The 25,481-nt window shown below is 38.0% G+C and overlaps 1 protein-coding gene across 2 annotated transcripts; it reads left to right on the top strand.

Moving 5' to 3' along the window:
* The first annotated feature begins 12,030 nt into the window (after nucleotides 1–12,030).
* On the top strand, nucleotides 12,031–17,609 carry DDIT4L (DNA damage inducible transcript 4 like). 2 transcript variants are annotated; one of them, XM_082462369.1, is made up of 3 exons: nucleotides 12,031–12,407; nucleotides 13,367–13,506; nucleotides 15,368–17,609. In XM_082462369.1, the coding sequence occupies exons 1-3, from the start codon at nucleotides 12,322–12,324 to the stop codon at nucleotides 15,856–15,858; spliced, it is 717 nt and encodes a 238-aa protein (XP_082318495.1). In that variant the 5' UTR covers nucleotides 12,031–12,321; the 3' UTR covers nucleotides 15,859–17,609. The 2 variants fall into 2 exon arrangements, with proteins under 2 accessions (XP_082318495.1, XP_082318496.1); XM_082462370.1 differs by lacking the exon at nucleotides 12,031–12,407 and adding an exon at nucleotides 12,907–13,077.
* Nucleotides 17,610–25,481: the final 7,872 nt, after the last annotated feature.

Here is a 25,481-nt window from a genome sequence, read left to right as displayed (position 1 = left end):
CTTACTGCTCTAGCTTCCTATTTGCTTACCAAAGTATATTTAGCTGATTTTACTTTAAAAAAAAGGAAAATATATAACATTGAATTCTTTATTTAAATTTATTATATTTAATCTGTAAAAGCTAAGTAAAATACCATTTTATTTTTACTAAAATCTCTTTGTTTCATGCTAAGGCTAAATGTCAGTTCTAACTTTTCTCAAAATTTTAGTTTGTTCATTCACATTATAAGGTTATTTATGGAAATACTAACTCCACATTGTAAGTCATTATGTTTGCAATTATCTAATTCTGTTAAATACTTTGTTTTTTATACCCATTAAGATGTGTCTGAAGTGTTTTCCTGTTCATTGTAGGAAGTTTGCACAAACACATAGTAAGTGATTATAGGTATAATTCTCACAACTGTATGATGACTAATGAATAATGACATTCATTAAATCCTAGGGATTCATGTATTTATTCAGCCAATATTTATTAAATATCTATTAGGTGTCAGGCACCATGCTAAACAATGGGCCTGTAACAGTGAACAGCACACAGACGTGGACCTGGCCTCTTAGAAGAGAATGCTGGCATTAAAGAAATTAAACCTCCAATAAATGTATAATTATAAATTATGATAAAATCTATAAAGAAAAAAGACACCAACGGAGTTAATAACAGAGGGGGACCTAATTTAGATTCAAGTGTTAGGAAAGTCTTCTCCAAGGATGTGATATTTAAAATAAAACTAAAAAAGAACACCAATTCTACACAAACTCTTCCAGAAAATGCAAGAGGAGAAAGCACTACATGAATCATTTAATAAGGCCAATATTATCCTGATACCCAAACTGGATAAAGATAGTACAAGAAAGAAAAAAAGAAAACTCCAGAAAACATCCCTCATGAAATTGAAGCAACATCTCTTAGTAAAATACTAGCAAATTGAATCCAAGAACAGGAAAACGATAATACATCATAAGGAAAGGTAAGACTGGTTCAACATTCTGAAATACATAGACATAATTCACCATATCAACAGATTAAAGCAGCAAATCATATAACCATCCCAAAAGACGTAGAAAAAATATGTGACAAAATTTAACATCCATTCATATAAAAGCTTTTAGCAAACAAGGAATAGTAGAGAATTTCCTCAGTGTGATAGAGAGCAGCTCTGAAATGTCTACAGCTAACCTCACAGTTAATAATGAAAGACTGAATGCTTCCCTCTGAGAGTGAGAGCAAGGCAAGGATATCCTCTCTCACCACTCACATTCAACATCTTACTTGAGGTTCTTGTCAGTGCAATAAAGGAAAAATAAAGAAATAAAATTAAAGCATATAGATTGGAATGAATGCAATAAAACTGTCTTTATTTGCAGACAGCATGATTGCCTGTGGAGAAAATCCCAAAGAATTTATTTAAAAGTTAGTAGAACTAATAAGTAATTTCAGCAACAGTTAAAGAACGGATCAATTTTCTTGTATCTCGTATTTCTGTATTTTTTATAGTATTTCTGTATTTCTATATGCTAGCAAAGAACAACTGGAACTTGAAATTTTTAAATAGCATAAAAAATGTAATAGGTATAAATCTAACAAAATATATGCAGTTTCTATATGCTGAAAACTACAAACGTCTAAAAAAAGAAATCAAAGACCTAATTAAATGGAGAGTTTATATTATGTTTATTATTGGAAAACTCAATAAAATTGAGATACAAATTTCTCCAAACTGAGCTGGATTCAATGCATTTCTAATCAAATCCCAGAAGACAGTTTCTTTTGAAATTAATAAGCTGATTCTAAATTCATATGAAGACAGAAAGGAGCTAGAAAGCCAAAATAATTTTGAAAGAGAACAAATTTAGAACACTCATACTACCTGATTCCAAGACTTCTGATATTGATGAAAGGACAGACATATAGATTAATAGGATACAATAAATACCAAAAATAAAGTGACATGTATATTGTCAATTGATTTTTCATAAAGATGCAAAGGCAAACCATTGAGAAACTGTAATTTTTCAACAAATGGCGCTAGAACAATTGGACATCTAAATGCAAAAAAGTAAGAAAGAATTTCAACCCACACCTTGTATCATATACAAAAAGTAGCTCAAAGTAGATCATATACGTAAATGTAAAACTATGAAATTTCTAGAAGAAAACATGAGAAAAATATTTGTAATCTTGAGTTATGCAGAAATTTTTAGATATGACACAAAAAATATGACTCATAAAAATATTGACAAATTGGACACTATCATAATTTAAAATTTTTCTTCAAAACACACTGTTAAGAAAATAAAAACACAAACCTCAGACTGGTAGAAAATGTTTGCAAAACCTCTATCTGATAGCGGACTTGTATCTGGAATTCAGAAAGAACTCTCAATTCTCAATAATAAGAACACTCAAGTTCTCAATAATAATAAAGAACTCTCAAGCCTGAAAAAATCCAATAAAAATACATGCGCAAAAGATTTAAATATAAATTTCACCAAATAAGATATACAGATGGCAAATAAGATCATGAAAAGATGTTGAACAAAATGAGTCATGGAGGAAATAAAAATTAACACCACAATGAGATGCTATTACACTCCTATTAGAAGGACTAAAATTAAATAAAAAAAAAAAAAGCAGAGCGATGACAGTATCACATTCTGGCAAAAATGTGGCACATATGGAATACTCATACACTGCGGGGGGGGAAATGCACAATGGAACCATTTGGGGAAACATTTTGGCAACTTCTTATAAAATTAAACAAACAGTTACCATATGGCTCAGCAATTCCATTCTCTTGGTACTTATCCATCTGTATATGAATGTATGTTCATACACAAATCTGTAAGCAAATACATATACTGGGTTTACTCATAATCATCAAAAACTGGAAACAACCCAAATGTTCTTCACCTGACAATTGGGTAGACAAAGTATTGTACACCTATGCTATAGAATAGTACTCAGAAATGAAACGGAATGAACTACCAATACAACAACTTGGATGAATCTCAAATGCATTATGCTAAGTGAAAGAAACAAGATTCAAAAGTTTACAGACTATGTGACCCCTTTTTTATAATATGTTCGCCTAAGGCTGGGGCTAAGGGAAGAGGTTGATTACAAATATGCACAAGGTAATATTCTGTGGTGCCGTAACTGTTGTTTGTGTTGATTTTGGTGGTAATAGTAGTTACATGACTGTAAGAGCTGTTTAAAATTCAAAGAACTCTACACTAAAAAGTGTGGATTTTAATGTATTTAAAGTATACCTCAATAAACCTGACCCCAAAATTAATAGTTACCATTTACTGAGTACACTTTTAAGAATTTTCAAACCCTCAAAAAAAAGAATATAAACATAAACATATGTATAACCGAATCACTTTGCTGTACACCTGAAACTAACACAATATTGTAAATCAACTATACTTCAATTTAAAAAAGAATTTTTAAAGCCTCATTTTTTATGCAAAGAAGCTACTAGGCTTCCTTTTTTAAGGTGAAGTGACAAAGATTTAGAATAGCATCATCCTATATTACTTAAGGTGAGCCAAGACGGCAAGCCACATACAACATTTTAAATTTTCTAGTAGCCATGTTAAAAAAATTCTAGGAAGAAGTAGGTGAAATTAATTTTAGTACTATATTTTCTTTAACCCAATATATCAAAATCTTACCATTTCAACATGTAACCAATATAATTATTAACGAGATATTTTGCATTCTTTATATTCTATTAAATCTTTGAAATCTGTTGTGTATTTTATACATCTCCCTTTGCACTAGTCACATTTTAAAGTGCTCGATAGCAACATATGTGCAGTGGCTATCAAATTAGACAGAGCAGACCTAGAACCTTCTCAAAGCTGCACTTGAACCTGTGTTCTCTTCTGTACTTAATAGTAACATTCACAGACATCTGATGTACTGAATTGTATTTAACTGAATATTCTGCTATGAGCTGTAATAAAGTTATGACTTTGCAGTGGTTAAAAGAGGGAAATTTTATTGAATTATTTGAACATTAAAATAAAGTTACAGGTGATTTGTAAGTTTTATGTTTAAAAAGATGTTTTCCTCTTCTTTGATGCAGATTCTCTCCTTAACAGAAATAAAGGGCCTTTGGCCTCAATAAACACAGCAATGTCCTCACATAACCAAAAAACATCTGATTGACAATTTAATACAAATAGAGCTGTGGAAAAAAAAAATAATACTTTTGTTGAGTGAACTGATCAATTAGTGAAGTTATAATAATCATTGTAGATATAGCCCCAATGCTTTTTCCAAAAGTGGGAATCAGGAAAACTATGATATACCTCTAGTTTTTCCTGAGAATTATGATTAATACTTTCCATTTACAGTTTCTCCCTTTTCAAAATTAGGATAATATCTTTCCTACCTTGAATGAGAGAAATTACAACTCCTAGCCACTAGGTTTCCAGAGAGTGTTAAAACTGTATAAAAAGGCATACTAAATGCTTAAAATAGTTATGAAATGAATGAACAAATGTTGGAAAGACTATGAGGAAACAGGAATTCTCATACTTTATTGGTGGGTACCCAAACCTGTATGACCCCTGACAAGGATAATTGATCAAGATCTTTCAAAACTATCCTTTGCACATTTGTCCTTGGCTTCAGAAGTCCCTCCTCTGAGAATTTATCTTAATCTTTCCCACATTCGTCTTGCTACCTCCTGGACACTGCCAAAAAGCCAGACCTTAGTTTCTACTGCTCTGAAATCCATAGATAAGTCTCTCCTCCTCCAGCCTGGGTGAATCTCTTTTTAGTTTCTCAATACTTCCAGGTGATTCTGCTGACTCATCCTGTCTCCAGGTCAGAGACCAAGGCAGTGTAGAAGCTACATGTGGGGCAGGTCTCCTAATTCTCTAGCTAGTGTACTCTTTATTATCCACTACGTGCAAAGTAAAATCTACATCCTGAAAAACCCAACACAGCACATGACAAATTATTTACTGCAATAGAATGTGCATTTAGATGAACAAACTTGTATAAACCATGTGTGTTTAAAATGGCCACCTTTGACTGAGCTCTTCATATGTACAAGTTGTGTGGCCAGAAACTTAACATACGTTGTTTCATTGAATCTTCTATACTACAGGTGAGGAAGCGGAGATTCAAAGGATTTAAGTTAAATTCACGATGCCTACTTGTGGCAGAGCCAGAATTTGAAGGCTAGTCTGATTGAGTTGCAGCCTTTAGTCAAATCATTAAGGTATTCTTCTCCGCTCCGTATACGAAGGTAAGCACTGTTTTGCCTTTAGCATATGGACATCTAAACCTACTTCCAAGGTAATTATGTATTGCTATAAATAATTTGCGAAGTGCCATTTGTTGCTCAACTTGATAGGTTGCATCAGTAATGTCACACAACTGAATGCACTTCAGTGTGTGTACAGCTATATCGACATCTCCTGAAAGGCTGCTTCAGCAATTTATGATTTGGAGCCTCTATTACTATATATCACTTATTAAGATAGTTCTCAATCACAGCACAATATTTCAAAAAGCCAAGTCAATGTTTTAAAATATATTTTATGATATGATTATAGAACAAGAGATGACTACTAATTGTATTTATCCTCTCCAGTACATTCGGAAGTAATAAGACATATATCTTTCTGTACTACTCCCTTCCTTCCAAATTTTTTGTTTCCAAATACAACATTCCACAGACCAATCATTTTAAATACATTTTGCAATGTAAGCCCATTCCTTATGTTACATTAACTAGCTTCCATTTCATCAAGGTTAAAAACAACTTACAGTTTGATAGTGTCTCAAATTTAGTAAACACGATTTTATTTTTCTATAATAGTCTTCTCAGGAAGCCAGACTGTTTTCACATAGCTCTGCATGGTGTTATGAGCCAAGCCCAAGGCCATGATGGCCGATGGGAGCTATGGAGAATCCACAGACACTTGCCCAGCTGGGAGCCAACTTTCATCAAGCCTAGGCCCTATATATAGTAGGAGCTCAATAAATATTTTTTATTAATTGGCCCAGACAAGGTCTTACAAATGCCTAAATGGTCTTATTATTTTTTCTCTTTAATTAAAAGCAGGGCTTCTCATACAGTATGAATCACCTAGGGATCTTTTCATTTTTAAAAAATTTTTTTAAATTAATTTTTATTGGAGTATAGTTGCTTTACAATGTTGTGTTAGTTTCTCCTGTACAGCAAAATGAATCATCTATATATATATATATATATATATATATATATATATATATATATATATATCCCCTCTTTTTTGTTTTTTTAATTAATTTTTATTGGAGTATGGTTGCTTTACAATGTTGTGTTAGCCTTCACTGTACAGCAAAATGAATCAGCCATATACACAGATATCCCCTCCCTTTTGGACTCCCTTCCCACCTAGGCTACCACAGTGCATTAGGTAGAGTTCCCTGTGCTATACAGCATGTTCCCATCGGTTTTCCATTTTATACGTAGTATCAGTAATGTATATGTGTCAGTCCCAGTCTCCCAATTCCTCCCACCCCACCCCTTTCCCCCTTGGTATCCATACATTTATTCTCTATATCTGTGTCTCTATTTCTGCATTGCAAATAAGGTCATCTATACCATTTTTCTAGATTCCACATATATGTGTTACTCTACGATATTTGCTTTTCTCTTTCTGATTTACTTCACTCTGTATGACACCCTCTAGGTCCATCCACATCGCTACAAATGACCCAATTTCATTCCTTTTTATGGCTGAGTAATATTCCATTGTATATATGTACCACATCTTCTTTACCCATTCCTCTTTTGTTGGACACATAGGTTGCTTCCATGTCCTGGCTATTGTAATTAGTGCTGCAATGAACATTGGGGTGAATGTGTTTTTTGAATTATGGTTTTCTTATCTCCTCTTTTTTGGATTTCCTTCCCATTTAGGTCACCACAGTGCATTAAGTAGAGTTCTTGTGCTATACAGTATGTTCTCATTAGTTATCTATTTTATACATAGTATCAATAATGTATATATGTCAATCCCAACCTCCCAATTCCTCCCACCCCCACTTTTCCCCCTTGAACCACCTAGGAATCTTTTTAAAAAGCAGATTCTGTTTCTGTTGGATTGAGGACTGAGGTTCTGCATTTCTTACAATCTCCTAAATGATGTTCATGCTACTGGTCCTTGAAACACCGTGAGTAGCAAGGCTGTAAATCCTCCTTCAGAAAGTATTTGTGCTTATATCATTGTGCCACCATAGCCCCCTGTAGCTCCCCTAACTTAGCTTACTAATTGTAATCTTGTATTTATTTATCTACACTTCTATCTAAACTACAATCTCTCTGGGTACAGGGACTCATGCATTTCCCATGCCTAGCAGATAATTAATATTCAATAAATTCTTCTGATGTCAACTAACCAATGAATGAATGTGTACCAAAGATACACTTTTATACACACCTTGAATGCACATAATGCTCCCCAAGCTACCTTTTCATAACAATATCACCAGGGCGTTGGGATTTTTCAAAATCAGAGCAAAAATAAAATCCTTTATAATCATTCCAAAAAATAAAAAAAAAAATCAGAACAAAATTCACCATTATAATCACGGCTGATATTTATTGAGTACATTGTGTATTAACTCATTTAATCCCCACAAAAGCCCTTCATAAGGTAAAGTTATTACAATTACCATTTTAAAGACAGAAATAGGGCTTCCCTGGTGGCGCAGTGGTTGAGAATCTGCCTGCCAATGCAGGGGACACGGGTTCGCGCCCTGGTCTGGGAAGATCCCACATGCTGCGGAGCAACTTGGCCCGTGAGCCACAATTACTGAGCCTGCGCGTCTGGAGCCTGTGCTCCGCAACAAGAGAGGCCGCGACAGTAAGAGGCCCGCGCACCGCGATGAAGAGTGACCCCCGCTTGCCGCAACTAGAGAAAGCCCTCGCACAGAAACGAAGACCCAACACAGCCAAAAATAAATTTAAAAAAAAAGACAGAAATGGATTCACAGAAATGTTAAGGACCTTATCAAAGTCTATACAGCTAGTTCGTGTCATCGCTGGGGTACGCACCTAGGCTCCACAGTCCACAGATCTAACTACTACCGCATAAAGATTAAAAAATGGAATCTCTCTGTGACTTTGTCACGCTTTTTTTTTTTTTTTTTAAAAACCACCTTAAGTTTTTTGTTTTTTTTTTTTTAATTATTTATTTATTTATGGCTGTGTTGGGCCTTCGTTTCTGTGCGAGGGCTTTCTCTAGTTGTGGCAAGCGGGGACCACTCTTCATCGCGGTGCGTGGGCCCCTCACTATTGCGGCCTCTCTTGTTGTGGAGCACAGGCTCCAGACGCGCAGGCTCAGTAATTGTGGCTCACGGGCCTAGCCGCTCCGCCGCATGCGGGATCCTCCCAGACCAGGGCTCGAACCCGTGTCCCCTGCATTGTCAGGCAGACTCCCAACCACTGCGCCACCAGGGAAGCCCCAACGCTTTTTAATCTTAATATCCTTGACATCTGCAGGATGGGGATCAGACCCATTCTAAAGACTACTCTGCAGAATCCCCCATCTAGTCTACACCAGGCATTCTTGGATTTAATTCTCTTCTGGTACCACCCCACAAATTTATGTCATGAAGCAAACTGTAATTTTTCTGGGACACAAATGTGAATGACAAAAGCTGTGCAAAGCTCATCCACCAGAACAAGACACTAGGCTGCCACAGGAAGGGGGAACAATGAAGGAGCAGCACCTACATGAACACATGGCTTTATTTTCCTCTTATCTTCATGCACATAAGAATTCCAGAGAAATGGTATGTCATTATGGTATTCTCAAATTTGGGGCTTGCAAAACGTATCCCTAGAAAAATGTTAAGGACCTACTCCACGTTCTTGGCTGACATTCTCTTATGCAGGCACCTGAATTAGAAACCTTTGCATAATTAAGGAAAAGCAGACTGTGTGCATTTAAACTTATCAGCTTTCTTTATTTAAAAGGAGATAATACATAGCATTGTTTATAAAGAGAAAAAATCATACAACTATTTTAAGAGATAAGTCACTATGGTAACCATTTCTCTGCTTGAATTTAGAGAGGCAATGCCTTCTGCTACTGGAAAATTCTCTCAGCTTTTAGCCAGCAGCAGATATTACATATTACTTTATACTGGACTTTTTTTTGTCTTATACAAAATAAGTCTCCACATTCTTTATGTAATGGAAAAATCCCTTAACATTCCATAGAATAACTCATATTGCATACTTAATGACTAAATGGAAATTTTATTGGGTGGAACATCTTCAAAGACAAATAAAAATAATGATGAAGTATCTCATCCAGAATGTCATACCTATCTTGACACAATTGGGTGGTTCTACAGTCAATGATTTTAAATGTATGTAAATTTTACTTTTTTCCAGAAAACCATTTTCTAGATTAATAAAGATTAATCAAGATAACTTTTTACCCACATTATTTTCTTACATATAATTGGGAGCTCTCCTTCCTGCTCCCCAACACAGTTATGCATATTCTAATAAAAAAGTCCTTCCTAACCAGTGGCAAATATTTTCCAGATTTCCTGCAAACAGGAAAGACCATAAATTGTGTTCTACTTTAGCAATACTTCTCTAACTCCATTTAGCCCCTCTAGCTTTCATTGAACCAGAAAACTACAATATCAGAACAACAATAATACCAATAACAGTAACTATCACTCATTAAGTACTTGCTAGGTATCAGGCCCTGTTCTAAGACTCACATGAGTATTAGATTTACAAATTTAGCACAACCAAGGAAAGCCAGAGTGCACTCAAAGATCTCAGATTTGTATATTAAAAAAGATAATATTTAGCATTGATTATAAGGGTTTCTCTTTTAATCCTCACAACAACCCTATAAGCTTGCTAAGGGACCTTGGATATTGTACAGATCAACTTCCATATCCTGTAAATCCTCCCTGAATCCACTATACAGATTAAGAAACCCAGTCATTTTTTCCTCTGGTGTCATAGTTTATGAAATGAAATAAGCAATGCACTGAATGTAAATGTGTTAATAAGAGCTCAGGAACAATAGCACGTACTGGATAAAGAGAGAAAAATGGCTGGCAAAACATGCAATAAATATTCAACACTCTAAATCACAAATGCAGAAGACACAAGTATTTCTTATAACAGTATACCAAAGCATCATATTGTCTTTTGTTTTTTGCAAAATCCCTGGTATTCTGAATTTGCACTTTATGTAAGCAATGATATTATAAACACTATATTTATACATGAGGGAGCATGGAACTTATTTGTGTATACATCAGATGAACATACTGTTGCCATTTGTTACTGCTATTCCCCTTTTTTGTAGGAAGGTGGATGAGTAAATCATAGTAATAGAAAAGCAAGCATGCTTAGGTTAAAGTCCTTGCTCATGGTTTTGGTAGTTTGTTATAGTACAGTGGTGTATGAAAGGCAATAAAATTATTTAATCAATTAGATTTTCTCTTCATATACAACTATTATTTCCAGTAAGCAGCCTTACAAACTATCTTTACAGTATTAATTAGAGAGGATAATTAGAGGGGTAGAGCAATGAAACATACTTCATCACTGCACCTGATAAACACCGGGGGTACACCAATGTGAGGAACTTTCGGTTACAAATAATTAACTGTATCCACAACATTAAAAACTCTAATAAACTAAGTGTGTCATCTTTTGACAAGACTATTATGGCACTTAGTTTCTCCTAATTCTGTCCTATAGTTCCTTTTGAAAAATCAGCTCTGTTTATTTAACCCTGTAAAGATGCAAACCAATGATAGAAAGGATTTTTTTTACCCTTTTAAGAAGATAAAAAAGGACAATCTCCACTAATTATCCCAGGTACACTTTCTATATCAGTCATTACTTATGCCCTATAATTCCTCAGAGCAAGGCCCATTCAGTCAAAAAGAATGATATTATTCAAAGTCTTTCATAACAAGTAAATTATTTTCTGCAGTAAAATCCCCAAGGGCTTTGCAAAATTTCAGTTACTCAGGTGAGCCGAGAGTAACTGCTACATTCTAGAAGTTCCAATAATCTTTCTGGACTTTTGGGAGTACTTAGTTTTATGAGTTTTGCCTAAGTACCCTAAGGAAATTGAAATGGGTAATTGCTTCACTGGTATAGGTTCAGATCACCTACTATATTAATCCTAACAACTCTCCTTGGATGCAGGTAAGAAGCAGCCTCACTAGCCCTGCCACCCAAACAAGGAGGCTCTGTGGCCTGCCCCCGCCCCCAGCTGCCAGGCAGCTGCCATACCCGACTGACCATCCATTGGTCCTGAACACATTTGCCGCTGAAATTGCTTTTTAATTGGCTTAAATGGGCTTATTTTCCCCTCTTCTATTGTTGAAGTAGAGGTGGAAATCTGCTTTCAAAGACCAGCCTATCACATCTCGTTCCTTGGCTCCCCTGACCTTCAGGCAGTGCAGCTGCCTGAGTTGAGTTAAAAATGGACTGTCAAGCTGGTTTTAATTTCTGCAGCTCTGCCTCCCAGTGTCCTCCCACTGATCTGTTTATCACAGCTTCCTCACCCCTTCTGTTGTTGTTTTTCTTACTAAGAGTTCTTAGCCTGGACAGCTGAAACTGCTTCTCAAGGCCCTAACCTGCAGATCCTTGTACACAGAATCCTAAAGGATTGGGAGCCAACACTAGAACCTCCTACTTGTAGAAACTCTTCTCCCTCCAGGCATCCCCTCCCTCTCCTCTCCTGACCCACCACCGTCTTTGGAAAAGCCCCCTCTGACCAGATCATCTCTACTGGCACACCAAAGCGGGAACAGTGTGGCTTAGGCACAGTGGATGAACACATAATGTTTGGCTTCTTGCTGATGGGTTGGGCGAGCATGTTGACCCTGAGCCGCTCCTCTGTCCCTCTGTGGGCTCAGGTTCAGGATTGCACATCAAGCTTCACAGGGATTATATCCCTGGCAGGATATAAAACACTGTACTTGTATCTTCACTGCCCCGAGCCCCTTCAAGACCGCCCAAGACCAAGTTCCTCCCGCTAACGGGGCTCGCCAGGAACTGCTGCCTTTGCGAATGACAACTGCTCCCAGAGCCCGGGAGGGTGGTGGAAGCAGCTAAAATCCCACTAATGGTTTTGTTTAGTTTCTTGGCAAACTCCCCTTCATTCAAGCTGCCGGCGCTCTGGAGCCAGGTCTAATTAGAAGGGTACCAGGCTCACCCTTCTCGCAGTGAAAACGCATTAGTCATAGATGAAGCAGTACGAAGGGTGCCGGGGGTGCAGCGAAGACCCGAGGCTGGAGAGCCTCGGATGCGGGAAGGCAAGCTAGAGCGGAGCGCGTGCGGGAGAGGAGGATACAGAGACCCTGGAACGGGACGCGGAGTCGAGTTGTCTCGGTGAGAGGCCAGAACTAAGCGCAGAAATGATGCCCATTGAATATCTACACAGATTTAAGCAAAGTGGTCAGCCTGACAGAGCAAAGCCTCAGGTCACGGTAACAGACAAAAGGCCGAAAGCTTCCCGCTGCCCGGGACAGAAAGTCAACAAGGGCATCAGGAGTGTGAGTGTGTGCGCGCACGCTAGGGGAGAAGTCGCGCCAAAGAATCCTGGCTGGTGGCGGAGGGGAGCGGTCAGTTTTGGGCGAGTCGCGCCCCCGGAGTTGCACTCACGGGGACCCGCGGCCCACCCAGGAAACAGCAGGTGTCAACGCTACCGCAAACTTAGCCCCAACTCCCAGCGGCTAGCCTAGGGCTGCTGGAACTATCGGGGTTGCGATGCAACCGGACCCTGGAGAGGCGGGGCCCGGGGCCGGGGCGGGGCGGTGCAGGTGGGCGGGCCGGGGCAGGGTGAGGAGGCTGGGCCTATAAAACGCCCGCCGCCCCAGCGACGAGGCAGCTTAGTGGAGCTGGGGCGGGGTGGGCTGGGGGCGAGCGGGGTGCCGATTGCCGCTTGGGTCCGCAGGTCCCTAAGCCCCCGAGGGAGGGGCCGCCTGAAGACGGTGCCTGCCTCGGTTTACCCGCACGGTTTTGGCCAGCGAGCGCGTCGGCCCCGGCGAACTCCCAGCAAGTGAGCCTGGGTGGGAGGCGCGGGGCCTGGGGGCTCCGGTGCTCCGAGCGCGGGGGTGAGCTCCGCGGGACAAGCCGGCTCCGAGTTTTGCTAACTTTGAATTAGTTTCAGGTTGTGACTGTTGGCGTCTGCGCTCCCGGAGTTTTGTGAACCTGAGTTGCAGAGGCCGGTTCCTCCCCTTTGGAAAAGGAATGCTTCGGCTTGTTCGCTCCGGGGACTCGGCATTTTAGGAGCCTCTGCACGTCTTCCTTGCTTTTGCAAATCTGTCCTTCTTGCCTCCTTTTTCTAGCGCCCCGGAAAGGCCGTTCCGCCCCGCGAGGGAAACAGGGCCGTTGACAATGGTTGCAACGAGCAGTTTGAGCAGTAAGAACCCGGCTAGCATTTCGGAGTTGCTGGACCGTGGCTTCCACCCGGGGAACCTACTAAATGGTGAGTTTCCCAGCCGCCTACCTCTCTTCCCTCCAAAGGTCGCAGCCCCTGGACAGATGGGATGGGCGGGCGTGCAGGGTCGACACGCTCCTTGAATGTTGGAGGTGCCACAAAATCCATCTGAGAGAGACTCCTTTCCAAACTTTTAGCATCTTCTGTCCATGATGGTGAGAAACAAAAGAAGCAAAAGATAAAATCCCAAGGGCTGCATCCATCTAGTCTGCGGCTAATACACTCTTCGGGATTAAAAACTGTACAGGTCCCTACCCTACATGGTTGTGAAGTTATGGTGAATTTTAAGTGTACAACTATGTGTGTTTTAACAAGTGTATTCACCTGTGTAACCACTACCATCACCTTCTGCCCTCAAAGTCCCATGTACCCCTTTGCCATCAATTCCCCACTCTACCTCTCCCGTCCCCAGGGAAACACTGATCTGCTTTTTGTCTCTATAGATTACTTTCACCTCTAGTGTTGCATGCAGATGGAGCACGTAATATGTACTCTTTTGTATGTGGTTCCTTTCCCACAGCCTAATGATTTTGAGATCCATGCTGTTGCTTCTATCAGTATGTGTTCCTTTTTGTTGCTGAGTAGTATTCTATTTGTGGATATACCCATTATTTCATTTTTTAAGGCCAAAAGGAAACTTTAAAACAGCAGTGATGCTGGACATATTGTCATTTGCAATTTTAAACAGGAGTTTCTAAAGCAATACACTGCTCTGCCACTAAGGAGCTGTGGGCACCAATTGCTTAAGATCTTTGGGCCTTCCTCATTTAGAAGGCAAAGTGGTTGATGATCTAGTTTTATAGGCCAAAGCTCTACAATTCTCTATTTTCAACATAGATAAAATATGGAGCCTTATAATTTGGAGGGCATTTGTTTCAATTAGTTTATAAAAAAAAAGCAATGATCTAAGTTTATGCGTGATGTGGAGAGAGGAAAACGCAGCAGCCAGTGAAGGGCAGCAGGCTTAGGGTGGGGAGCCCACAGGGCATCTGCCTGTGCTTGCTCAGTTGACTGTGTGGTGGGGCATCCTGCCAAGTGGTAGGATTAATTTGGAACGTAGGTGACCAAATGCAGAGCTATCTCCTTTCCTTTGAGCAAATCTAATTTTGTTTTCCTAGGACTATTTTGTTTTGTTTGGCTACAAAAAACTACCCAGCCAGTTATAAATATCCATGTGAACCTCAGAGGTCTTCTCTTTGAGCAATTTTTAATCGAAGAGGTTGAAGCTAAAATTGGGATCTACAGGTCATTCCAGTAAAGACTTACGAAGAAAACACAAATTTAATTGATGTTTAGTATAGTTCATCAGAGTTCATTTTAAGTTCATCACTAAAGGACAATAGCAAAAAATCTGTTTTTTACGATAATAAGTGAATGTATTCTTAGAGTTAGAAGGTAATAATCCTTAGTCAAAAAAAATTATTAACATTTTTATTCCAGAACTAATGCATAGTCTCTGTAAAAGAAAATTAGAAAACCCCCATAAGCAAATCAGGGAGCAAGAAAGAAAAGAAAATCACTAGTATTCTAAGATAACCATAAATAGATTTGTGATGCGTAGTCAGATTGTGTGTGTGTGTACACATATAAATTTATTAAAAAATGGTTATAGCCTACCCACCTTATTTATCAAAACCTTTATTTCACAGGTGAACTTTCAGTCTCAAGTTAAATGATTTGTTTTATTACCCAGCGAGTTAAGAGCAGAGAGAGATCAGCTGACTTCCAAACAAATATTAGAACAAGTAGCTGTAACAGATAGAAATAAACAATGTTGCTATATCTCGGTATGTTTTTTCTGCTCCTGGATTTTTTTTTTTTTTTAATCTTAAACTTCCATTTTCCACAGAGTTTGACTACTGGGATTATGTTGTTCCTGAACCCAACCTCAACGAGGTGATATTTGAGGAGACGACTTGCCAGAGCTTGGTTAAAATGCTGGAGAACTGTCTGTCCAAATCAAAGCACACCAAACTCGGTTGCTCGAAAGTCCTTGTTCCTGAGAAACTGACCCAGAGGATTGCTCAAGACGTCCTGCGGCTCTCCTCCACAGAGCCCTGCGGCCTGCGGGGCTGCGTTATGCACGTGAACTTGGAAATTGAAAATGTATGTAAAAAGCTGGATAGGATTGTGTGCGATTCTAGCGTGGTGCCCACCTTTGAGCTTACCCTGGTGTTTAAGCAGGAGAACTGCTCATGGATGAGCTTCAGGGATTTTTTCTTTAGTCGAGGTCGCTTCTCTTCTGGCCTCAGGCGAACTCTGATCCTGAGCTCAGGATTCCGACTTGTTAAGAAAAAGCTTTACTCCTTGATTGGTACAACAGTCATTGAAGAGTGCTGAAAGGGAAGCACTGGAAAGGGTCCTTTTTCTGACTGGGTAATAACACTTCGCAGCGCTCCATTAAAGTCATTGTAGTTTGCCCTGCCTGCTCTTGGTAGGAAACCCCAAACTGAGTTCATCTTCTTTCTATTTCATATTCACGGCCACCCCAACTCAAGGGCTTATCTGGGGACTTTTGAAAAATGACCTACAAGAGAAGTACATTGTCTACATTTATCACAGTTTTTACAAAATGGAATGGAATGGAATAAGGAGAAAAAAAGAAGCAATCCACTTTAGTTTTTTATTTGACTCCACAAGTTTTCCAGGTAGTCTTGCTACTAGACTGTATAAACCCACTTTGCCTAGTCTGATTTTCATATGGCTATTTTTCTGTACGTTTTTAGAGTGATTCTTTCAATCACAGAATCTTAACTGAATGATGCTTAGCCCATCAAAACTTGCAAAAGCTCATACCACCCATTTCCTGCCCCTACTCACATGTTCTTATACAGGAGGATAGGATTAAGTAGGTGAGCTTAATTCAAACTTAACCCCACGCAAATGTGAGTAAGGAACGTCACAGTAAGAACAGAGTTACGTACTTCTCTGTCTCTCTGCATCTTCTCCGCTCTTCTGTTTCAAAGAGGTGGCAAAAGCTTGAGCTACCATTTCAGTAACCACAGTATTGTTTTAAATAACTTTATGGTACAATATAAGCTCAGTTTTTCTAGTTCTTAAGTATTGAATTTTATCTTTAAGCTAGAAAAAGGGAAAATGCTGATTTGTTTGCATGAAGTTGATTACTTTTCCATTGAGTGAATGGTGAATGTGTATAAGGACGGGAAGTGAGTTCCGGTTCCTTTCTCATTCACTTGATAATCTAGCGTCTTTTTGCTTTTACATATGCTTGATCTCAGAAGAACCATCTCATCCTGTCAGTGTTATCTCATCCTTGGCCTCTCCTGAAAACTAAAGGAACTCGCCTTAACCTGAATCTTCAAAGGAGATAGCTGCACACTACCACTTTTAATTATTAAGATGGGTCTATTTACAAAGTCTCCTTTGACCATGGGTATCTGGTTTATAGTACAGACTAGAGAATGAAAGTCATGATCTAGATAACCAGTGCACACACCGAGCTTTCTTCATCCTTGGATATCTGTCCCTAGGGAAAAATAAAGGCCTTATTTTTCTCTTGTTCCAACTAGCTAGATCTTTTTTTTTATGTTAATGAGAGAACATAACCTACACATTATCATGTTCATCCAGGAAGACCTTCATATCCTTGCTGTAGGTCATGGATAAGGAGCTTATTCAGGTCTCCTTAGCACCACCTTACATACCTGAGGCCAGGGTTGTAGGGACCATGGCTTCATCCTGGTGTAATTCAAAAGCAGGTGTGATCCTGTTCCCATAAATGACCTAAAATTTCACTATTCAAATCAGCAAGTGTTCTAACAAATTGAACTCTTCAAATGCTTGGAAAGATACCACAAAGCCAATCTTACAGGACTGGGCCAGGATAAGTCGAGTTGTTTTGCATGTCTATTATTGTCCAGGGCTCTGAAGGTCACTGTAATTGTGTGGGCGAGGAGTCTCTGGCATGGATGTAGAACTGTTGTCCTTTTTCCACTAACAGTTGTCTTTGACTCTCTTGTCTTTTACACTCACAAAATAGTGGTGACTTACAGAGGCTCTTAAGTTAATATTCCTGTTAAAGGAAATTAAAGTTTGTCTATTTTTGACAATAAAGCATCATATATTTTTAATTCTCTTGTCCTCTTTGTCTTTTCTGAATTTATGCAATGATCACCCTAAAATATATTTGACAATATTTGAGGGAAGGTGACAGAACAATTATCTCCTTTCTGACAAAGGCTATTTGTACCCTTCATTATAATATTCCAATTGTATATTGCATGTGCTTATGTATCAATAAAGAGTCATTTGCTTCATAATTTTTCAAATACGATAATATTTTTCACTGGAAGACAATAATTTGAGCTCCTTTGGCAACTGCCTTTGAAAAAAATACTCATTGTGTAAAGGCTTTTTCTGTAGTTTTCCTAATGGCCAAATGCAAATACATCAGATTGTAAGATCAGTATACATTTTAATTTTTACCAGAATATTCTATTAGAGCAACATATCTTTATAATTCCACAATTATTCATCAATTTGAATTTTTAACCTTGTCCACCTATCTTATCTGTCTCCTCGAATTTGTCATTAGCTCAGATTTCTCACACTACCTAACCCACATTTAATAAGACTTGCTACGTCTAGGCACTCTTCTAGGTGCTTTACATAAACCATCTCATTTACTCCTCATAACAGCCCTATGAGATGAGACCACTGTCATCTCCATTTTATGGATAAATGACCAGACGCAGAGAGGTTAAGTAACTTGCCCAAAGTCACCAAGTTATGCAGGAGAGCCGAAGTATAAAACAGAGCCAACTCCAGGAGCTGCGCTCAGTACGCTTTCTCCAAATGCATGAAGGCAACACAGACATCTTACTCACATCACCAAAGGACTGTAAAAATGTCAAACATTTGCCCTTAAATTCAAAGAAAAAATTCTTAATGTGATTTCTTTCCAGGTAGAAAAAAAGTAGGCAACTATTGACAGTATTTACCATTCATTGGAGCAGACCTGTGCTTAGAATTAAAAACGTTTCCAAATATTTAAAAAACATGCATTTCAATCCTGGCACCTTCACACCTATCTTTTGTAGTTGACCTAGTTACTTTCTCATGTACCTTCAAAAAGAGGTGTGATCTCTCCCTTATCTATCTCAGTGGGGAATAAACTGTTAGCTAGAGTGTGTGATGGCCTCCTGAAAGATCAGATGTCTTATTTGCTTCTTATTAATAGAAAGATAGTATAATTTTATGGAAATGGACTCAATATCCTGATTCTATTTTGCCAGTGATGTAATCTATATCCTCATGGAGTCCGCATCATATCGCACTATTCACAGTTTTCCCACGTGCATAGTGGAAGGATGTGCAAGTATAAAAATCTTAAGTCTATTGCACTCAGGTCTCAATTATCTACATGGGTTTAAACAAGAGGAGAATCATGCAGATTTTCAGAACCCCGGACTCCTGCCTAGACTCTGCCATTGATTATAGACTCACAATACTCCATTGGGTCCTCCACACCTGCCACAGACAAGAGATGAGAGAGACTATGAAGGATCTCGTGGGAAACTTGGGGGCTAGTTGTGGAAGTGACGTACATAACTTCTGTCTACATCCCCTGTAGAACTCAGTCACATGGCCGCATTCAATTGTAAGAGGGGCTGGGAAATATGGTAGCACGGTGTGCCCAGAAGTAAATGGGCTTGATGAACTGAAAACATAGTTTCTGCTACACGGGGAGTGACAAGTTATTCTATAAAACAATAGAGAGCCCAGACACAGGCCTATACATATGTAAACGGAAAGCTGATTTATAGCAGAGTTGGCACTTTAGAGCAATGAGCAAATAAATGATGGCGGGGACTTCCCTGGTGGTGCAGTGGTTAAGAATTCACCTGCCAATGCAGGGGACACGGGTTCCATCCCTGGTCCAGGAAGATCCCACATGCTGCAGAGCAACTAAGCCCATGCGCCACAACTACTGAGTCTGCGCTCTAGAGCCCGTAAGCCACAACTACTGAGCCCACGTGCCACAACTACTGAAGCCCGTGCGCCTAGAGTTCGTGCTCTGCAGCAAGAGAAGCCACCGCAATGAGAAACCTGTGCACCACAAAGAAGAGTAGCTCCTGCTCGCCACAACTAGAGAAAGCCCGCGCAGCAACAAAGACCCAATGCAGCCAAAAAGTAAATATATAAAAAATAAATAAATGATGGTGTTTTCCAATAATTGGAGCTATAATAATTATCTACATGAAAAAAAATGAAATTGAATGCATACAATTCCAGATTGATTAAAGAATTAAATGTGAAAGGGAAAGTTTTAGCTGACAATAGAATTTTTATGATTTTGAAGTAGAAAAAATTCTTAAGATGCAAAGAAATCACTCAAACTTTTTGTCTATCACATAACACTATAAAGAATAAAAATACAACTCATGAACTGAAAGTATCTTCTATACATATAACTGAAAAAGAGTTAGTAACCAGAATATGTTAAGAATTATTTCAAAGCAATTAGAAAAACACAAACTACTCAAAGGAAAAAAAATGGGCAAAAGCTTGAATAGGCACTGTACAGAAAAGGAAATCCATATGGTGATAAACATATGAAAAGATGCTTTCTAATTATTAACCAGGGAAATCCAAATTAAAAGCACAATGAGAAACCAGTGTATGCATATCCATAGGGGTTTAAGAAAAGGAGGGGGGGGGGTGTTAAAATCTGAAAATTCCAAATCCTGGTGAGGATACAGGAAAAAAAAAAATTATTCCAACTTGCCGATATGTGTATCTATGCAGCCTGGCATAATTTTGTAAAGTTGAAGATAAGCATATTTTATGAAATTAGACCAGTGTTCTTCAAACTTTTTTGCTTGTTGCACAGCTAAGAGAATTTTGTAAAAGTACACCCTCTGCCATATTTTTTAAATTGCCATCCAAAATTTTCAGCCTAAGTTTAAAAAGTTGAAAATAATATCTGTTCAGTATGTGGTGAATATGATCTTTTTAAATGAAACGATTACATCACCTCATTAAATGTTTCCAATGGAATGTAAATAGCACGGTAATTTAAAACTCACCAACAACTACTTAGAAAACGCTAAATTAGGTACTTCAACAGAGTAAAATTTTTCAGTGTTACTTTTTCTTTTTTCCTGTATCTCCTTAAAGTCTACTTTTTAAACTGAATTTTACCTTCATATATTTTAGACTTGAAAGTCTTTTATTAATATTTGTTCTCCTAGGGCTTCCCTGGTGGCGCAGTGGTTGAGAATCTGCCTGCCAATGCAGGGACACGGGTTCGAGCCCTGGTCTGGGAAGATCCCACATGCCGCGGAGCAACTGGGCCCGTGAGCCACAACTACTGAGCCTGCGCGTCTGGAGCCTGTGCTCCGCAACAAGAGAGGCCGCGACAGTGAGAGGCCCGCGCACCGCGATGAAGAGCGGCCCCCACTTGCCGCAACTAGAGAAAGCCCTCTCACAGAAACGAAGACCCAACACAGCCATAAATAAATAAATAAATAAAAATTAAAAAAAAAATTTGTTCTAGTAAAAACAAGATTGTAAATTTAAATGACAATTTTTTAAATTTCCTATGATCATGTCTTTGTTAATTTTTTATTGAGTTAACCTTATAAATAATAGTACACAATAATCAAAGCAACATTAAATATATTTTTGAATTATCTAAATACTAATAAGCAAAACATAATCTGTCTCAGTGAAATAATTCTTTTTTTTCACCTTGAACTTGGAATTTTTATTGTTTTTGTGCTCAGTCTTTTATTATAAACATTTTCCTTGTTAGAATGAATGATCATTGTATAATGACCATTTTTGGTGACTAAGTAATATTCCATCTAGTTGAGTTACCATAATTAGCCTAATCGTTCCCTATTGTTGGTTTTCTAGATATATATATTGCATCTTTCTTATCCATTCATCTGTTGATGGACACTTAGGTTGCTTCCATGTCTTGGCTATTGTAAATAGTGCTGCTGTGAACATTGGGGTGCATGTACCTTGTATCTTTTTGAATCAATGTTCTTGTTTTGTTTGGATATCTACCCAGAAGTGGAACTACTAGGTCATATGGTAGTGTTAAGTTTTTTGAGAAACTTCCATACTGTTTTCCACAGTGGATACACCAATTTACAACGGTGCACGAAGGTTACCGCATTCTCACCAACATTCATTATTTGTGTTCTTTTTGAAGATGGCCATTCTGACGGGTGTGAGGTGGTATCTCATTGTGGTTTTGATCTACAAGTGAAATGATTCTTTTAAAGTCGTGAATTAATTTATAGGTATTGTTTTTGCTAGAATTAGAGGATTAAGCATAATTTCCTATGTTTTGTCTCTATAGATGTAAGCTCTGAGAAAATGTATTAGTATCAATAAGTAGATGGGAATACAGAAAATTTGCCTATTACAAAACCAAATTGTAATAAATATTTGAGCTACTTACGCTGAGGTTCACAGCATCAGGACTTCAACCTATGGATTTGTAGGGTACACAATTTCACTCGTAATGGCAGACGTTCAAATAATGAGCTTTCTCAACACTATCCTAGAGCAATAGTTCAAACAGTCCTGTTGTTTGGTACCCTAGAAGTTATTATACCCCTGAATAAAGCATTGTAGTAAGAGGTTATTATACCCCTGAATAAAGCATTGTAGTAAGGCCAATAGTGAAAGGTATGTCCTTCATGAAGTGAGGGAAAAGGACTGTTACAGGGGAAGTGAGCAAGTCAGACCTGCATTTCAGGTAAGTTCTCAGGGAGATCAATTTTAGGAATGAGTATACATAGAAGCAAAGGGTTTGGAAATTGGTCCCCCTACAACTGTGTGCTGCACATACCTCAGGGAAAACATTTGTTTACTCCTGTACTAATTTCCCAGTTTTAAGACTACTGCCTTGGACTCTGGCACCCATGTGCCAGGAGACTGACAGTTCAGCATCACACTGTTTAGAAGAGTGGTGTGGAAACAACACAAATGTCCATCAGCTGTAGAATGGATAAATGAATTGTGCTATAGTCATAAATGGAATGCTAAACAACAATGAAAATGAATGGAATCTAAATTATAAAAGACCTGGGTGAATCTTTAGGATACAATACAGAATGCAAAAAGAAGTCATAAAAGAATAAATAGGCTATTTTTTACGTTTATGTAAGGATTAAAAACAGAAAACTAAAATATTTACAGATACCAATATATGTGGTTTATCTATTTAAAAAATCCAGGGATTTATAAGCACAAATTTCAAGCGAGTGGATATATCTAAAGGGACAGGAAAATAGGTGGAAATAATGAGGCACTCACAAAAAACATCAAAGGTGATAGTAGCGATCTTTATTTTTTTAAATTTGGAGGTAGGCATGCATATATTGTTGAATCCTGGCTCCTTACGCTTTACATGTATTTCATACATCTCTTTTTGTACTTACTTAATAGTAAATAAAATATCTTAAAATTTTAAAAGGCTATTGGCAGTTTAAAAATTTAAGCAAAGTTCAAACTATATCTCTACTTAAGAACTTTCTATACTTACAACAAGTAAATATTCACTAAACCAGCACTAAGAGACAGGAAAGTCTGAGGATTTATCTGGGCCATTAATTTTTCCTAGTATGAATAATTTGAGCAAACTGCAACAATTATCACAGCCAGCATTCAATTATTCTCACCATAGAGGGCAACCATGGAGTAATTCATGAAAAACAGCATAAAATGCAAAAACCATTACCATTTGGCCATGGGCTACATATTATTTATTAATCTTGCGACACATTTACTTTTGCAGAGAATAATATAAAATGATGTTTATTGCTTCAACACACAATATGTGAAAAATTATGACAGAGCATGCCGAAGAATGCAGACTATTTGAAAGAGGCGGCTGAGGAACTTGACCATCTGGATAACTAAGTTTTGATCTTATTTCCAGAACTGATAACTAGGTCAAGTTATTTACGTAATAATATTAGTTAATGATTTGCAAATATTAAAAAAGTCTTTAATCCACTCAAATCATGCTGAAGGAAACGCAAAGGCAGACAGATCAAATCTCAAATCAAAAAACAAATTATAGCTCAAGTTTGACTTTGCTGGGAAAGAATGAAGGAAGTTTTTTAAACCTTTTTCAAGGCTAAAATCCAGACTAAAACCATTTGGAGGGAGATAAAACACCATTTTGCAATGTTCTATCAGCAATAGCATAAACAACTGTTACTGTGTTTCAGAGAATTCTCTAGGCAGCTACCACATAAATCAAATAGAACTTGCTATAATAGGCACTGTGGAGTATGAAGGAAGTAATAGAAGCAGCAATACAGACAAGTTGTAGAATGAAGTGAAGAACTCTAAAGGGTCTAAGATTTACCCTACTTTAGAGGTAACATATTAGCCTGCCACAGTTTCATGAATACTTGTAGAAAACCCCTGGGATAAAGACAAAGGATTTTATCATATTAGTCTGCCACAGTTTCATGGAAACTTGTAGAAGACTTCTGGGAAGGAGACAAAGGATTTTATCATATTAGCCTGCCACAATCTCATGGATACTTGTAGAAGACTTCTGGGAAGGAGACAAAGGATTTTATCATATTAGCCTGCCACAGTTTCGTGGATACTTGTAGAAGACCCCTGGGATAAAGACAAAGGATTTTATCATATTAGCCTGCCACAGTTTCGTGGATACTTGTAGAAGACCCCTGGGATAAAGACAAAGGATTTTATCATATTAGCCTGCCACAGTTTCATGGATACTTGTAGAAGACCCCTGGGATAAAGACAAAGGATTTTATCATATTAGCCTGCCACAGTTTCGTGGATACTTGTAGAAGATCCCTGGGATAAAGACAAAGGATTTTATCATATTAACCTGCCACAGTTTCGTGGATACTTGTAGAAGACCCCTGGGATAAAGACAAAGGATTTTATCATATTAGCCTGCCACAGTTTCGTGGATACTTGTAGAAGACCCCTGGGATAAAGACAAAGGATTTTATCATATTAGCCTGCCACAGTTTCATGGATACTTGTAGAAGACTTCTGGGAAGGAGACAAAGGATTTTATTACTCCAGAAGCATGAGCATCAGCATGTTTGCATCAGTCGCCTCATCCCTGCCAAGGCTCATAGGAGCAATGGTGTTGGACCCAATGGATGCCTGTGGGTTGTGTTACAGGAGTGGAACCCTGAGCTTAGGGAACCCCAGTCTTTTATAATGGGTATGCCTGCCCTTTGCTCCAGAGGAATATACTACCTATCTTCCACTGTTGATCACTATACAAACATCCTTGAAAAGATAGTTCAGACCGAAGGGCAATCACTGCCTCACTTGTAAGAGATGCAGAGACATGAGCAACTCATAGAGACTTGCCTCCCAACAGCCAGTGTTAAGACCTGAGCTTGCCATTTGTTGTTAAAAATCAAGCACAATAAACAAATGACTTTTCTTCCCTGATTACAACATATGGACCCAATAACAGAGCCTCAAAATATAAGGTGCAAATTCATAAAATTAGAAAGTTGAGCGAATTATAATCATAGTGAATGATGTTATTATACTTCTCTCAATAATTGAGAGATCAATCCAAAAGATAATTAAAGAAGTGAAAGATTGAATGACACCATACATACTGTATTTAGTAACCATGCATAGAACTATAAACCCCCAACTTATAAATACATATTACTTCCATATCTACAGGAAACATATCCCTAAATTTACCACATTTTATAACACATAGCAAACATTAAATTAACAAAGACTATTCTGTGAAATAAACAATAAAAACGTAAAAACAACCACAAAACTTCCGTACATTTGGAAATTTAAGTACAAATATAATTCATAGGTCAAAATAATTTTAAAAACTTAAAATTTAATGACAAGGAAATTGTTACATAGTAAAGCATCTAGGATGCAGTTAAGACAGTATATAAAAAGAAATGTGTAGCCTTAAATATTTATATGAGAAAAGG

Source organism: Balaenoptera physalus, assembly GCF_965194825.1.
Source record: "Balaenoptera physalus genome assembly, chromosome: 5".
NCBI lineage: Eukaryota > Metazoa > Chordata > Mammalia > Artiodactyla > Balaenopteridae > Balaenoptera > Balaenoptera physalus.
The sequence above is the reverse complement of the archived record's forward strand: the minus strand, read 5'-3'. Positions and strand labels throughout refer to the sequence as shown.